At 49.5% G+C, this 17,301-nt stretch overlaps 2 protein-coding genes across 8 annotated transcripts in view; one reads left to right on the forward strand and one right to left on the reverse strand.

Annotated features, from left to right (window-relative positions):
* The window catches only part of SLC36A1 (solute carrier family 36 member 1), a 182,333-nt gene that overhangs the window by 62,332 nt on the left and 102,700 nt on the right, over positions 1-17,301 (forward strand). For 4 of the 7 annotated variants that reach the window (XM_060634759.3, XM_060634762.3, XM_060634760.3 and 1 more), the window contains exon 11: positions 596-5,024. The exons of the other annotated variants lie outside the window; for them this stretch is intronic. In XM_060634759.3, the coding sequence (XP_060490742.3) occupies positions 596-867 (272 nt within the window). In that variant the 3' untranslated portion in view covers positions 868-5,024. Of the gene's footprint in view, positions 1-595; positions 5,025-17,301 lie in introns of those variants that run through there. 7 annotated transcript variants of the gene reach the window in all.
* FAT2 (FAT atypical cadherin 2) overlaps positions 13,091-17,301 on the reverse strand; it is a 62,619-nt gene continuing 58,408 nt past the window's right edge. The window contains exons 22-23 of the mRNA XM_078446063.2: positions 16,219-16,676; positions 13,091-15,100 (exon numbers count right to left, since the gene is read on the reverse strand). Coding sequence (XP_078302189.2) covers positions 14,568-15,100; positions 16,219-16,676 — 991 coding nt within the window. The 3' untranslated portion in view covers positions 13,091-14,567. The remainder of the gene's footprint in view (positions 15,101-16,218; positions 16,677-17,301) is intronic.

Below are 17,301 nucleotides of genomic sequence, written 5' to 3' on the forward strand. Positions count from 1 at the left end.
CCTGCGGTTGGTTCTTCGTCACTTCCGCCTGGTGTGGGAACCACGGGCGCGAGGCCATCGTGTGGGGCCTTGCCCCTCAGGTGAGCCTGCACGCTGAGCTACATCTACTTTCCCTGTAGGAAAATGCTCTGTGAGACGGGGTTTATTCTGATAGCATTCCAGAAGGATGGCTCCCCCCCCATTTTGTTTCTTGTCAGTTAAGTGAGATGTTTGTGGGGGAGGTACCCTCGGCAGAAGAAAATGACCAGTCGCACAGAAACAGTCCGCCTCCCTCCTCTGGTAGGGACCAGGCTGCCCAGGAGTGTAATTTGGTTCCTTTGCTTCGGAAAGATGGAGGTCGTATGCTGTAGCAGGAAAAGCTGAAAGCCAGGAGATCTGGGTTCCAGTCCCAGCCTTGCAGTGAGACCCAGGTTGTGCCACACCTGTGGCCATTTGTGTTCTCATCTGTGCAAAGAGACACTGGATGGGACAATGTCTAAGTTTCTGCGGAGCTCTCCATTCTGGAAGAAGGACTCGTGCTAAATTTGCTCAGCAGTGAGGAGGTCTCTCCCGGCTCCGGGCAGTCCTGAGCAGGCGTGTCCTCTCTCTCCTGCAGGCGTCTTGGCCATCCTCATCCCCCGCCTGGACCTGGTCATCTCCCTGGTGGGGTCCGTGAGCAGCAGCGCCCTGGCCCTCATCATCCCGCCCCTTCTGGAGATCACCACCTACTACTCGGAGGGCATGAGCCCCATCACCATCGCCAAGGACGCCCTGATCAGCATCCTGGGCTTCGTGGGCTTTGTGGTGGGGACGTATGAGGCCCTCTACGAGCTGATCCAGCCAAGCAGTGCTCCTGTCTTCATCAACTCCACCAGTGCCTTTGTATAGCGATCTGCCCGCCCCGCCCCTGTGTGTTCCCCAGCCCCTGGCCCCAGAGCCTCAGATAGGGTCCGGGCTCTGGGGAAAGGCGAGGTTGCTGTCCAGGAGCCCCTCTACCTGGCAGCTGGGTGCCCTGGGCCAGGTAGGGCTGGGGGCACAGGAGAGAGTGGGTAGCAGATATGCAGAGGCCCCTCTTAGTGGCAGGGCCACCCCTGTTCATTTGTACTTACATTAACCCAGAACTTTGCAACTCTTTTCCCTCATCCTGTCTCCTCCCTTACCTGCCTCCCTCCTTCTGACCCACCTCACCCAATTATTCCTGTTGCACAGCTCACTTTATTTAAAAATCTTAGCATCCCCCACCTCCTGTTTTCTCCTTTCCAGGCCCAGGCCTGGATTAAATGAGTGGGAAGGCTGGGCCTCTCTCTTTCTCATACCTCTCCCAGATATTTTACCTCAGTTTCCTCCAACCTGTTCAAGTCTCCAGGAGGTGCCTGGACCTACCTAGTAGTTAAAAACCAGACTTCCAGAGCTGGAGCTTTTAATCTTTACTCTCTCTGCCTGTGACCCTTGGCAACACCTCCTCCAAATTCCTCGTGTGGGTCACAGTGTTGTATTCTTAGATGCTTTAGCTTCCGAAAGATATCAAGTCCTGCCTAAATTGAAAATATTTATATTTTATTTAAAATTAGCTTCTGTTTTTAGATTGTCTCTAGATCTGGGGTTATTGTGGATTGTTTCTTCCTCAGTAAGCTTTTACTAGGTTTCTCCTGCTGAAAAGAAACTTGCTCTAGGAAATGTGTGCTTAGGTCCTCAGCACCCTTGTCTGAGTACCCCAGAGGTTTTAATCAGGATCATTTTCACGTGTACCTCTGTGGGGAGGTATGGACTTTGCCTCCCACTGACCAGCCTGGTTTCATATTGAGAAGACACGCAGGACTCAGGATATGTTTGCCAGTGCACTGGGCCGAGGAAGGATGGCCGAGTGGGATGTGCTGCTTTCCGCAGGAGGCTTATACAATGGTCGCGTCGTGCGCTGAGGCCTGTTTTTCAGCCTCGGCCCCCGACAGGCACATGGCACGCTAGCGTTCAGTTGCCAGCACGTCGGGAGGACACCCACACTTCGCCGTGGATGAGAAGACGGGGCCAGTGAGCACAGAGCGTGAAGTTCAGTTCACAGAATTAAGAAGCAGCTGGTCTGACACTACACGTGGTGCTTGGTTGTTTACAATCAATGGGGGACAGGCGGGAAGCAGCTCCCCACCCCGGGCTGCCTCCACGACCTGGACTTCTTCTAAAGGGAACCACTCGGTAGGGACTTCGGTCCCGTATGTTTTAAACACTAATCGTGACCCCGTCCCTCCCCCTGCATGCCTCCCTGAGTGTCAGAAATAGCCTCGGTGTTGGCTCACCTCAAGGCCAGCCTTCAGATTTGGGAACAAACTGTGGAGAAAGCAGAGAAAGGTTCGTGGCCTTGCTTTTGGCTGCCTTTTCTCCCCCCTGTTGGTGTGAGAAGTATTTCAGAAGGCATTCATTAAGTCTCTATCCCCTGAGCTGTGTGTGTGTGTGTGTGTGTGTGTGTGTGTGTGTGTTCATGTGTGTGCAATAGGGTCCTGCTGTCCTCCTCTCCTGTCACCAGGCCGTTTCTGACCTGGAGACACAGTTCGCCCTGAAAGTTGGAGAGCATCGTAGCTTCATCAGGGTCCTGTTTGTTTGTGTTTCCCCAAAGCTTGTAAGGGCTCTGACCGCCCCCGCCCCCAGCCTGGCTTTTTCTCTCTCTTCTGTTCCAAAGCCAAATTCTCATTGCAATGACTCCCAGCCTACTAATAATTTATGAACTTTAGGGAGATGGGATCACTTGTGACTTGGTCTCCCTTAGGAGAATGACGGTTTTCACCCACCCTTTCTGTGGTCACCAGTAGGTGCTTATGGGACTCAGATTCTAGCTGAAGGGGGCAGCGGCCCTGCCCTGTGAAACCTCAGGCGCAGAAGGTACCAAAGTGGGTTCAAGAGTTGCACTCATCTGTTTGCAAGCCCTGGGCTCCAGCCGTCTTTCCACGGCAGTCCTGAGAGTTGTTTTCAGTGAGAAGGCACATGCCAGAAGAAGGGAATCAGATGTGTGTCCTGCCCACAGCCTCTGTGCTGGAGGCCTCTGTAACTCAGGGAGCTGCTAGAGGCCATCCTGTCCGGTGGGTAGCAAGACTTGACCTGAGGACTGGGTGGCACAAAACAGTGGTCCTCTGGTCCCAGGTCTTAGCAAAATGCAGACTACTGTTTCAGGGTCCCTGGCCTAGAAAACGTGTGTGGGAGAGACGGCACCACTAGCTTTGGGGCTTCTGGAAGCTAATTTGGCACAGCCTTGTCCCCGTTTGATCTTTTTCCTGTGCTCCTGCTGCTTCAGAAGAGCCAGGCAAGGGGGGCCCTGTCCATGGGCCTTTCCGGTTGTGAGGTTGTCAAGTAAAGGGTCAGCCAGAAGATGGAGGGTAGGGGGAAGCAGCCCTCTGGGCCAGCTCAGGATAGCTTGCTCTTCTGCCCACGAGGCTTCTGCAGTCAGGGGGCCTTCCCTTTCTATCCATGGCTCATCAGGAACCAGCTGCCCAGCCTCTCCCTGTGCCCTGCTCTGGCCCCTGGTGAAGCAGGCCCAGCATACACAGAAGTCTGATTAGGGGCAACGAGGCTCTCGAGTGTGAGGCTGCATCTGCCGGGCCAAAGGCAAACCGTGGGATTCTCGGGCCGATACTGTTAGGCTCTGTGCCCCTCCCCCAGCCACCCCAAGTGCAGCCTCAGATTTCCAGTAACCCCGAGGTGGCTTCTCAGAGACCCTTGTTTTGTTTTTGTTTTTGTTTTTGTTTGCAAACGCTGCTCTTGGCAGGTTTCCAACTCTGTCAGCAGCGTACCTCCCCTCAAATGGCTGGGAAGAGCATGATGTGTCATCTTGTGTGTCGTTTTCTGGAAGTTGTCAGCATTCACAAGTGTCATTATTTGTATATTGTGCTGCTGTCTGGCTGCTAGGAGCCCTTCGTCTGCACAAACCCGGGCCAGATGCGTATGAATGTGTGGCGTATCTTAGCTCAGAACCTGCAGCTTCCGCCCTCCCTCTCTGCCACTCACCTCTCTGGCTGGATTCATTGGCTGGTGCTCACTGCTCACTCTACCCCCATGAAAGGTACAAGCTGCAGTTTATTCACTTGTCTTCAAGTGATGATCCCAGAAAGGAACATGGGGAAATCTTCCCTCCGTCCCCATTCTCCTGGCTTACTTTTTTCTTCCCAAACATCTCCCTTCCTGAATTGTAGAATATCTACTCTGTATAACACTACGTATTCACCTCATGTTTTTTGGAAGTGCAAAATCTCAATTTGTGTCTGTTTACAGCTCTCTCTATTCACTGCTCACAGCAAAGGGGTCTGTATCAGTGGCTTGTATTTCGCAGCCGATCAGATGTTAAGGCGAGCCCCCAGCATCGGCCCCGGTCAGAACCCGACGCCACTTCCTGACAGCGGAGACACATGGTACAAGTCGCGTGACCTCGTGATTAGGGAGTCAGCTCCAAGTCTGCCTTAGAATTAAATTTTCCAAAGTACATTACAAATCTCCAAGACCGTTAGGGGAAAAGGAGAGGGTGTGGCTTGTCTTTGAAATCATGGTCAATACTTTTAGACAATTTAATTAGTCCTGCTGGTTGCAGGGCTGTTTGCTCCGACAGCACCGGCTTGTGGTATTTCTTCCCTGTTCTTTGTACCACCGGGTCATTATCTGGCCGGGGTATGTAAGTGGTGCTGATATGTGGTCACCAGAACGGGGGCGCGGGGAAACGAGGGTTGAGGGTGCCTGCTGTAAGCCGTGTTCTTTTGTTGAAATCAAGGCGATGCTGGGGAAGCTGTTTTTAGCGAACAATGAATTTATGTGACTCTCTTGTAAACCATGTCGATGAATGTGCAAATAAGACGAATATGAAAAACTGCCATCCAACAGGTGTTGGTAACCAGACGGTACCGTGTATATTATACCGCGTATGTGCCTACGTGGGTGTCATTTCTCACAGGGTATGTGTAGAGAGGTAGATCATGCAGGAGCTCATAGAAGAATTTGTTTTGGGTTCTGCACTTGGATCATGTGTTAAACTTTTCCTTCCTCAATAAATGAATTTTATTTTTTATTTTTGAGAGGTTGCAGTCTGCATCTTTGTTTTTGCCTTTTTGTTTTGTTTTGTTTTTTTTGTAGTATCACTCAGATCTCTTTACTAGATCTTGCGAGGTTGAAATGTTTTTAGTTGCTGTCCCAGAGCTCCTCTGGGAGAGCAGTGCAAACAGTAGGACCACCTGTGGAATTGAGCGTTCCCAAGAAAGGGGCCAGGTAGGTATTTTTCTGTCAGACAGTCCTGCCCTTCCTTAGCCTGCTCCTGCTTTTATTGAAAACTTGAGTAGAAACTCTCAACCCTCTCTGTGTATATCAGACGACCGTACTTGACACGTATGATGGGTAGTTTCACGTGTTAACGTGGCTGGGCTATGACGTTGAGTAACCCAGTTATTCAATCAAACACTAACCTCACTGTTGCTCTGAAGCTATTTTGTAGACGTGGTTGATGTTGATAATCAGTTGCCTTTGAATACAAGTTTATCCTTAAAGTGTGGGTGGGCCTCCTCCAATCAGTTGAAGGGCCTTAAGAGGAAAGTCGAGGTTTCAGTGAGGAAGAAGTTCTGCTGCAAGACTGCAGCGTCAGCTCCTGTCAGGACGGCCAGCCTGCCAGCTTGCCCTGTGAATTTTGGACTTGCCAGCCCTCACAGTCACATAAACCAATTCCTTGAGATCCCACCCCCTCCATGTAGGTGTATATTTTTAAAGCAGGGAGACAGATTTCAGGACAGTGGAAGAGAGGACTTCCTTTCCCCTTTTGTGACATTAGGAGGGCAGACAAGACCATCTGAGCTGCCTCTTTAGGGGATCAGAAAACCAATCTTGGGCAGCTACTGAATTAGACTCATTCAAAAGCAGAGCCCCTGAGGCACAGTATTGAAGTATATAGCACTTTACAGAGAGAGGAAGGCAGGGAATGGATTCTGACTACTTTCCGTTATCAATATTATTTCTGGAACTGGGGGGTCAAAGGGATTCAGGGACTGTTCCAAGCCATCAGCCAGTGGCAGAATTAGGACACATACGCAAGCACGGAGATTCCAGAACCCAAGCGCTTCCCCAAGGCACTGGCTACCTCCCCCTCTTTGTTACAGCCTCAGGAGGGAGGCCCACCTTTAGGGATTATGGCGAGAGTTAGAGAGAATGTTCTAAACTGCCTGGCATGGAAGCTTATGAAGCATTTTCTGAAATACCAGTCGAATGGAAGCAAAGCAAGACTCAGAAGCAGTTTTAGTTGTTTTGTGGGTTTGCATCTGTTCTTTAGTCCTGTCTTGCTCACGTTGTGGAGAGCATTCAAAACTTTAGGTTTTCCACCTCTTCACATTTTTGGTCCTACTCACGTTCACACTTAATGGTTGTAATCCCTCCTTCCAAATAACAAGGACCCTCGAGGGAAGCCCACTGTACTGCTAGAGGCATAAATTGAGTGACAGTGGACTGAATTTGGACCCTAAACTTGGGACTCTTGGCTAAGTAGGCTTGCTTCCTCAGACTCTGCCTGTTGCAGACATACGCAAGAAACTATCCTTAACTGGTGCACTTTACTAGACCCTTGGTCATTGGTCTCCCCCCATTTTGGGGGAAAAAATTGGAGTATAGTCTACATGTAATAAAATTCACCTGTTTCTTAAGTGTACAGTTTGATGAGTTTTGACAAATGCATGCCGTCATTTGACCACCATTTCAGTCAAGATGTGGAATGTTTGCTTTACCCTGAGAAGTTCCCTTGCAGTCAGTCCCATCCCCATGCCACTGGACTCCTTGGCAACAACCGACCTGACTTCTCGGGTCTCTAGTTTCGCCTTTTCTAGAATGTCGTCTAAAGGGAACCATTAAGTATGTAGTCCTTTATGTCTGGCTTCCTTCACTTAGCAAAATGCTTTCTATATTCATCTACATCATTCCACGTATCAGTAGTTTGTTTCTCTTTATTGCTGAATAATATTTCATTGTATGGACGAACCATAATTTGTTTATTGCCAATTGTCGGATGTTTGGGTTGCTTCCAGTTTTGGGCCATTACGAATAAAGCTGCTACAAATATTCGTGTGCAAACCTTTGTGTAGATACATGTTTTCATTTCTCTTGGGTAAATGCCTAGGAGTGGAATTGTGGGTTTGGATGGTAAGTGTACATTAACTGTATAAGAAATTGGAAAATCGTTTTTCCAGAGTGACTCTGCTATTTTGGATTCCTCCCAACAATTTATAAAAGCTCCAGTTGCTCCAACACTTCATATTTTGGTCTTTTAAATTTTGGCCATCTTAATGGGGATGTCGTAGACCCTCTTTGTGGTTTTGGTATGCCTTTGCCTAATGACTAGTGACGTCCTGCACTTTTCCTTGCTTAGTTGCCATTGATCTGTCTTCTTTAGTGACGTATTTAAGGATTTAGTCTTCTTAAAAATTTTAAAGTTTTTTTGTTTTGAATTAACTATGGATTCACGGGTGCGAAGAAATGTATGGGGGGGATCCAGTGCAGGGGGATCCCTTCTTCCGGTCTCCCCCAGTGTTGACATCTTGTATCGCTGTAGTACATGATCAAGACCAGGAAATTGACATTGGCACAAAACATACAGCTCGTTCAGATTTCTCCAGTCACATACACACTCATTTGTGTGTGTGTGTGTGTGTGTGGGGGGGGGGGTTGGAAGATTCTTGGCTATGCCATTACGACAAGACTCCAACACACTGCCCCCGTGTACCCACACTCGCCTCCTGCGCTCCCCCACATCCCTCACCCTGGGCAACTGCTAATCTGTTCTTATCTCTGTCACTATGTGATTTCACAAATGTTACATAAATTGAATTACACAGTATGCACCCTTCTGAGACTGGCTTCTTTCACTCAGTAAAATTTCTTTGACGACCATTCAAGTCGTTACCTATTTTAATAGTTTGCCTTTTTTTATTGCTACGTTGTACTCCATGGTACGGACGTACCACACTTTGTTCAACCACTCACCCAGGGAAGGAAATCTGCATTGTTTCCAGGTCTGGCTATTACAGATAATGCTGCTGTGAATATTCATTCATGTACACGTTTCTGCATGAAAACAAGTTTTCATTTCCATGGGATAGAAATCCAAGAGTACAATTGCTGAGTTGTATGTAAGCCCATTTTTAGTTTTAAAAGGAACTTCCAAACCACTTTCCAGAGTGGCTGTACCATTTTACATTTCTATCAGCCATGTGTGAGTGTCCCACTTTCTCTGCATCCTTGTCAGCATTTGATGTTATCATTATTTTTTGTTTTAACCATTCATCAGATCTTATAAATGTTTTGTTAGACGTACACCTAAGTATTTAATTTTCTTGGAGCAATGGAAATGGTAATATGTTTTTAATTTCAATTTCCATGTGTTCATGGGTACTCTATAGAAATGCAATTGATATTTGTTAATTTTGTGTCCTACGACCTGTCTTGACTCACTTAATAGTTCTTTGAATTTTTGTCTAGATTTCTTGGGATTTTCTGTGTAGACAGTCAGGCTCTTTGCATGTAGAGATAGGTGTATTTCCTTTTTTCCTGTTCTGTGTACTTTTTTCCCCCTTATTACTACAATGGCTAGAACTTCTTGTACTATGTTAAAAGAAAAGAGTGGTGAGAGTAAACATTCTAGGCTTGTCTCTGTACAGAGAGAACATTCATTCAGTCTTTCACCGTGAAGTATGATTTAAACTTTCAGATATTTATAGAAGTTCTCCTCTGTTTCTGTACTGAGATATATATTTTTTAAAAAATCATGAATGGGTGAATTTTGTTAATTTTTTTCTGCATCACTTGATATGATCTTATAATTTTTCTTTTCTCACCTATTGATATGGTGGATAAAACTTATTGATTTTTTTTAAACGTTTATTTATTTTTGAGACAGAGAGAGACAGAGCATGAACGGGGGAGGGTCAGAGAGAGGGAGACACAGAATCTGAAACAGGCTCCAGGCTCTGAGCTGTCAGCACAGAGCTTGACGCGGGACTCGAACCCACGGACTGCGAGATCATGACCTGAGCTGAAGTCGGCCGCTTAACCCACTGAGCCACCCAGGCGCCCCAAATTTATTGATTTTTCAATATTGAACCAGCCTTGGTTACCTAGAGTAAATCCTACTTAGTCATGGTATATCATTCTTTGTAGATACTGTCAGATTATCTGTTATTTTGGACTCACCCTGATATTTAGTCTGACAAATGTAGACTCCAGAATAGTGCCTTTTTGTAAATGAACAAAACCATTTTGCCATAACTGCTGTTCTTGGCATGAGAGGTTTTTTTTTTGTTTTTTTTTGTTTTTTTTTTTTTTTTGTGCCTCAGGCCAGGTTTCCAGCTGCCATAATGCTACATAAAGCCCGCATATGTTTCCTTAGGACAGTTTCTCAACTTCGGTATTATGTATGTTTGGTGGTGAATAATTCTTTGTTGTGGAGAATGTCCTGTTCATTATAGGATGTTGAGCAATATCCCTGGTCTCTAGCCACTAAATGCCAGTTGTGGTGATCCAAAGTGTCTCCGGACATTGCCAGAGGTACTCTTGGGTGGGGGGGGGGGGGCAGGCGTGGGGACTGGGGGGTTCAAATCATCCCCCTCTCCTATTGAGAACTACTACCTTAATACATTTAGCCCCGTCTTACCCCTAGCTGGGGGAATGGATTTTTTTTTTAATCTGGCCATGGAACAAAGGTAAGTGTGTGGTTATTGGATACTACGAAAAGATCTGACTTTTTAATATTAGTGATAAAATAGCTAACGTCTTTTGAACCTTTACTATGCTAACTACGCTAAGCATCATTATTATCACTTCTAGTACTCCCATCCAGTGAAGGGAGGTTCTGGTAATGTCCCCATTTTTCAGACTGAGGCATGAGAGGTTAAACGACTTAACCAAGATCACACTTTCTAAGTTGTGGAGCCGGGTCTGTGTGGCTCCAAACCTTATACTTCCCGTGAGATCTTCCCTGCCACTCACTCTGTCTCTCAACACCCCTCAGCGGACACAGGACGTTTCCAGGCCCTAGTCTCCCACATTCCGACTTCATCCCACCAGGACTACTCGCCATTGCCCAAATACTTAAAACCTCTAGGCCTGGCTGGCCCTTCTCTCTGTGCTAAATCTGAAGCTCAATTTTAAGGCCCAGTTCGGATGGCTGCTCCTCTTTAGAAGTTTCCCTGGCCGCGTCAGTCAGAATTTATGGTTCCCTCCTCAGCAGAGCAGTAACATCCCTTGTCTGGGTAGCTTCGTGTCCACTTATGGCAGACAGTTGTGACTGCTTGGCGACTCCCTAGATCATGAGCTGCCTGAGCAAGGATCAGATCAGGCTAGATCTCCCCGTGCTTGTCTGTGCGGGGCTAATTATGTATCTGGAATTAGCTGGTGACTAATTGGTTTGTGTGGTTTCCTTGAGTAGGGAATACTGCCTGGCCTCCAAAGAGCTGATGTCACTATATTTACTTTTAGTTTTGCATCAATCTAAGCAAGCACTTTCCTTGGTCCGACCCTGGAGATTTGTTGAGGAATCTTGAGAAAACTCTAAATGTCTGTCTTTTCCCAGCTGGATCCTTGAGAAAGTCCCTGCTTTTTACTCAGTGAGACCTCTGGCGCCTCTCCTCAGGACAGAGCTGGCAGAGGCTGCCTGAGGTCTTTGAAAGTCAGTCCTTAGACACTGCAGCGTGGGTGGCTGTCCAGCACTTGGGGCCAGGTGCCCCCACAGGCCGGCATTCACCACTTCACCGTGGGGTACCAGGAAGATGGGCCTGATGTTCCATACTGAACTAGCTGTGGGCCTTGGGCAAAGCACTCCGTATCTCAAACCTTTATATCCTGTTTTCTCCCCCTTCTATCTTTTCAAATATCTGTAATTGTCCTTCCAAATGAGAATGGTTTTCCTCCCAAGGCCTTTGGCTCTACCCTTCTTCCACCCCAGATAAGTCCTCCCCACAGGATGTCATGTGTCCCCGCCCCCCCCCCCCCCCCAGGCCGTGCTCCAATTTCTGGAAGATACATTGGCCTTCATCAACCGCATGTGATGGTACAGTTGTGCAAGCCCGGACTCCCATCACGGCCCTCTGAATGAGCAGGCTCACAACTCCTTTGCTGTTGTCTGGTGAATTCCAGCTGCCCTTCTACCGTGGACATGACTGTGAGTCCTCACTCCCACCCCTCCTGGCTGCCCTCTAGCCCCCACTCAAGGTTGCTGTGGCACTCTTAAGATCTGGCCTCAGAACTGGATGCAGGATCACAGGAGTGGCTTGGGGTTGAACCCCAGGGTTGAGCAGACCCCACCTCCCAGGATCTGGACACTCGCCTGTTAATACCACTTAGAATAATGTGACTCTCTAGGCCTTGAACTCATTAGACTGAAGCCTCTCAGTCCTCCTTGCTGCTGTCCCTCAATCCCCTGATGTCCCCATGCAGTTTGTTTCATGAACCCAAATGTAAAGCCAAGATCGGGAGTCAGGCAGCCCCATATTGAATCCCGGCCCTGTCACTTGTGAACTGGGTGACCTTACTTTAAGTCACTAATGTAAGTTACAAGCCATTTATGTGTGTCTCTGTTCCTCCGTCTGTGACTGGAGGTGACAGTACTTACCTCATGAGGTTTTTGTGAGGGTTCAATGGGACAAGATATGCCAAGTGCTTTCACAGCACCTGTCCTATAGCAAGTGCCAGTAAGAGGTGGGAATGAAGATGATTATGGTGAACTGTAAAAACGCCCAGCCTGGTAGTCAGGAAATCTGCCTGTCTGCCTTTCTCTGCCACTGTTGTGCTGTGTAAGACTCGGATGGTTGGAACCAGAGCCCCAGTGACTTGAGATGGGAGAATTGCCCTAAAAACCTTCGGGTCTTCCACAGCTCAGTAGGCTGATCTTGATCTCAGAGAGCCCTCTGCTGGTTGGTACATGAAGGTGCAGGCTCCGGAAGACTGGGAAAGAGGGGGCCTGTTCTGGAAAACGGGGCTGTCTGGAGAGAGGCTCCCCCATCCAAGGGGAGAGCAAGTTGTGTTGAAGGGAGATTCCCAGGCTGGGTGCAGACTTGACTGTGGGCCTCACGCCTGTGAAGTTCTACCTGCGGGACCTCAGACAAACCCTTCTCCTCTGTGGGCCTGGGGATGAGGCACATCAGGAATGAAGATACAGTGGATCCGCGCTTCCCAAAGTGGACCCTGGACAGTCATTTAAAAAATCTGAATGTTTATGTGTTTTCGTGTGTTCCAGAAAACAAATACCGACTTTCAAATCCTTTAGTTTATGCATATATCATTTTGGGGTGAATACAAATGTTTTTTTCAAATCAGAACACACTGAAAGAAAATTATTAAGTAAACAATGGCACAGGTGGTATTCTATTAGGGCAAAAATCATAAAAGTGGTCAGCAAAACAACAGAAGTCTGGGCAACACCGGACTAGCCTGTTTGTGATTTCCTGCACAGCTCTGATAAATTAATCCGATCTATATACTATCTAGTATTACTTCCTAGCATAGGTTACCATTTATTGTTTTTGCTTCTAAAAATTGGAACGCCAATTCATACCTGCCCTGGGCCACGTTGCTCTGTGGCAGAGGGGTTTGGAGCCCAGCCTAGCTGGCCTCAGAGCCACAATGTGCGGTGGTGCCTCCCACGATGTGTCTTCTCTGCCCACCCCACTGGGACCGCGGCAGCAGGGACTGGGCTTTCCAGTCTCAGTGTCACTGCAGGGCCTACGTGGACCACGGTAGCTCAGGACCAGCTGGGCCTCGGGGCGGGCCGTGGAGAAGCAGCCCAGCCACAGACTGGCTCTGGGCACCAGGACGGCTGGCTCCCCCAGGCCTGTGCTAGAAAGTCCCCTCTCGCCGACCAGTGCTGTGAGGTGCAGAGAGTGTTGGCCGGTGTCAGCAGCCCTCCAGTCTCATCCTGGGCTTTTCCCCGACCTGCTGACTAGTGGACTTGTTCCCTCACTGCAGGCGGTTGTGTTGGAATTGGAGGTGTTTTTCTCAAGTGTTCGGGGCCCCGCCGCCACTATTTTGTCTGGGTTGGGGGCTCACAAATCTACATTTTAGCCATTTCGCTAGGTTTGGGAATCACGGTGCTTGATGACCTCTGAGGTCCCTCCTAGCCCCCAAATTCCATGAACCTCAGCTCAGAAGGGCCCGTAGACCCTTGGCCCTTCCCCTGACCCAGCCCCAAACAAGATAAGTGACACAGAAAAATAACAGTAAAAAAGATACTTTATTGTTAAAAAAAAAACAACAAATGACCAATGTAAACCAGTCATCCCGTCACACACACCATCACGCACAGCTATGAACCAGTCACGCAAATACACCCTTACCCACACAGTTCCCTCTCACTATCAGCAGCAACCCGGTGGGTGAGAGTCTCTATTGCTCTTCCTTTTGACTTTTGTCTCCAGAAACAACATGCATGAAAAGGCAGTGGACCGGAGAAAGGGATTGGCAGGGGAGAGAGTGGCACGGCCACCCCAGTCACTGCCGCTCCTGGCTACATACACTCTACACGTGCCCACACTGACCCTCCATGCATAGGGTTGAGTCACTGCAGGTAACACTTCAATTGGCAGGCATCTGAGCTGGCAGGGAGAGGCAGGGAAAGGCAGAGCGTCCGGCTCCGTGCCTCCCCCCTGCCCTGATGCCCTGAGTGGGAGTTCCGAGTTCCTTGTGTCTAGGGAAGGAAAATCCCTTTGGCAACTCATCCAGACAGCAAGGTTGAAAAGTGCCTAAGAATTTTAAAAACGAAGAATTATGTCCTTCTTGCCTTTGGCCCAAAGTGCTTGAGAAACTTGGGGTGAAGAACCCAGAGTTCCATGAGGTCTGAATTCCTTAACAAAGAAGGCGCAGGGCTGCACGAATCCTGACCGGCCCTGGCTGGAGGAAGGTCATGGGACTTGATAGAGGGAGAGCAAGTTCCTTGGAATCTGGATTCGAGTGGGACCCCAGGAGACTGAGCCAAGCGACACTCCTCGGGAACCCTGTCGCCCTTGTTCACATCGTGCCCCAGGCCTAGCACAGTACCCGACACGGAGCAGATGCTGGAGTAATGTATGAATGAGGCAGTGTGCACGGCCGGCTTGGTCCCTGCTTGCGTACTGCTTACCTCTCAGCCCCTAGAGGACGCGTTGTGGCCCTCCAGGGTCAGATGACCCTGGGCCCCGTCTCTGTGGCCTGTCAGGCGCGGACCTGCCTCTGCCTCCAGAATGGGGCTGTGAGTAGGTGTAAGGGTGCTCCCTGGCAGAGCGGACTCAGTAGTTCAGGCCTTGCCTCCCTGGGGACTGAGAGGTGGCAGCCAGACAGACTGCCTCTTGTCCATCCCAGGAATCAGTGTGTCCGGTTCTCCAGGGTCAACTGCTCTGTGCAGCCCCTTGCTGCGGGGGCCCCTGGTGCCATTTCTGGAGCTCTTCCCTCAGCTTCCCTCCATCCTCAGGGGCTAGCTGGGGGTCTGGGAGAGCACGTTTCAAGGCATGGCGGCCTGGACTGGGGGCTTCCCTCCCCTTTTCCAGCCACGCTCATCTCACTCGTACAAGATGGAAGGAAGATGCCAAGTCCTTGGCCTCCCACCTGCCTCCCTCTGAGGACAGCTAGAACATGACCTCCTCACAGCTCCCATAATCACTCTCCACCATGTCAGAGCCCTCATAGTGGGGGGGAGCCTGGGGCTGGCCCCGCCCTGTGGGGTGCCCACCCCCAACCTCACAGTCGGCATAAGAGGGCCCAGCCCGGCTGAGGCGCATACTTACCCCTTTGTAGCCCCCCTCTGCCAGGCAGGGCCCTCCCCCTCCCTGCCGGAACTGTGAGTGGTAGTAGCTGATGGCTGTGTACTCATTGAGACAGGGGGCCAGCAGGTGTTCCCGGGGACTGGGGGGCCGTGGGGGCATCAGATCTTCCAGGTTCTGGTTGCTGTAACGGGGTGGGAGAGGTGCCCGCTTGTTTTCCAGCTCCAGTGGGAAGGGGAAGCCCCCATAGAGGCCAGTGGGGTCTGGCATCACGGGTGGGGTCTGGTGGCGGTGAGGCGATGGTGGCAGAGGGCCAGGGGTCACTTCAGAGTGGGGGTATTCCCAGCGTTCCTTCCTGGAGTAAGTAGGGGGCCAGACCGTAGCTCCAGCTGGGCACACTGAAAGAAAATGGAAAGTTAGGGTGAGCTCTGAGTTTCCCTGGTAAAGGTTTCCGCAGGCCTTATAGGTACTATACATGATTCAGCATGTGGTAGAAATGGGCAAAAGAGTGGGGGTGGGGGGGCGGGTAATGTGGCTTTCTATGTCGTGTTGTCTCTGGCAGCTTAGGTTGATATCTAGAATTCAGTACAGCCAACTTCATGGCCAAAGGTTTAACCCAAAGCCAGCTCCTCTTGCAAATGTGTGCCGATAATCCAAGAGTCAGTGAATAAGGGAAGAATATGGACGACTCCACACAGCCCACACCCCGCTGCTGGGGCCAGCGACTCCATCCCAGCTCCTACTGGTAACTTACGTCTCCTTGACTGAAGGAAACAGACACACGGTTTGGGGGGGTGTGATGGCATCTATCACAGAGCATGATTAATTAAGATATGGCTTGGAAGATTGGAGACCAGGCAATGGTCCTTGCTCTGTCCTTGCTACTAAATAGTTGGTCCTTGGTCCTTGCTCTGTCCTTGCTACTAAATAGTTGGGTGAGTTAGAACAAGTTACTGTGTTTTTATGAGCCCCAAATTACCCTATCAGCAAAAAGTTTATGAAAATACCTGTTTCAACTATTGGTGAATAAACCAGAAAATATACAGCACTTTACGAATTCACCTCCTAGTGAGCCAAAAGTGAGAGGTCCCTCCTGTAAGTCAGCCAGGTCTGGCCCAAGGCTGCTGTACCTCCAGACTGGATGGCCAGAAGTTGGGACTACTGCTCTTTCCTTTTTCATGAAAAGCCTAAAGGTACAGAAGCCCCGCCCCCCCTTCACCCCCGGGATCCCATTCACCCCTATCCAGGGTCTACAGGCTTCTGCCATAGATATCAGTCCTCTGGAATGAGTTGAAATGTGGATGAGGGGATCATGGTGCAATGGAATGAGCCACAGAGTCTGAGGCCAGAGACCTGGCATCTGGTCCAGCCCACTAGTGCACTGTGATCTTGAACACATCCCTTCATATCCCATCCCAAAGGGATAGACTGGATGGTGGCTTCACGTAATGGAGTGTTCAAGTCTACAACCATATTCCATCAATGCTAGAGGCTAAGGGCCTCTGGCTATACTGACCCATCTCCTCGCCTGACCATGTCCTCTTTATGATGGACTCATTGTCAGAGTGGGAAGGGACTGCAGCTGGTGGGAGTCTGGGAGGCACACTGCAGACCACTGGCCGTTGCTTAGAGCTGGGTCCAAAAGTGACAAGTTCATTTGGACCTGAGGTCTTGCTGGGCTCCAGTTGGTTCAGGTTGTTGCAGGAGCTGGCGCTCAGGGGGTTGAGCTCGATGGCAGGCATAGTTTGGGTGTCTACACCAACACTCCTGGCCAGGAGGTCTGGGTCCTCCATGGCCACGGGCTTGTGGGACTTGCAACGGCGGCAGTAGAAGAGGAGCCCAACTGTGCTTAAAACGATAAACAGTAGGGCCGCTATGATGATGAGAATCTCCTGCTGTCCCCAGTCCCCCCTTGTGATCTCAGGGGTGACTAGGCAGTGACCTTCGGAGCAGCCCCTTGCTTCCATTTCACACCTGCAGAGACAAAGAAGTAGTCGGGGGGTTGAGTCACTACATTTCCCTTTCCGTGTCCCCTCTCACAAAGATTTATGGACTCCTACACTCAAGCCCACCTTCTCCGATTTTCAACCAAAAAAAAGAAAAGGGATGGTAATGATCACACGTATCAAGTTTAGAACTTTCCACCCTCCACCAGTAGGGTGTGGGAGTCAGTTACATGTTCATTCATGACCTAGATTTGGAATCTAGGCTCTAGGCCCATCCATTATTTCCCACTCATGAGATCTAGGTTTTGGATATACTCTCCATCATTGAGGTGAGACTTCCAATCGTATACTGTGGTCGAGGCAACCAACATACCCAGCTGTCCTCAGCAATAATGTCAGAGTCCCAGCTACAAGTCAGCAGTCACCCAGCCATGGCAACAGGGTGCCAGTGTTACCCACTGTTCTTCAGGAGGTCATAGAAACCCAACGTGACCCTGCACAGACCTTACATTGGACACCTTGTTCAGAGAGAGTACTTGGAATTGTATGACGTCTCTGATCACTGTCAGCTTGGCCTTTCATGGAGCAAGGCTCATAGGAGGGAGGCTTCTGTGGCCAGTTTTGTCCACTTTTGAGGGATATTGGGAAAGGCT

Source organism: Panthera onca, chromosome A1 (genome assembly GCF_046562875.1).
Source record: "Panthera onca isolate mPanOnc1 chromosome A1, mPanOnc1 haplotype 2, whole genome shotgun sequence".
NCBI lineage: Eukaryota > Metazoa > Chordata > Mammalia > Carnivora > Felidae > Panthera > Panthera onca.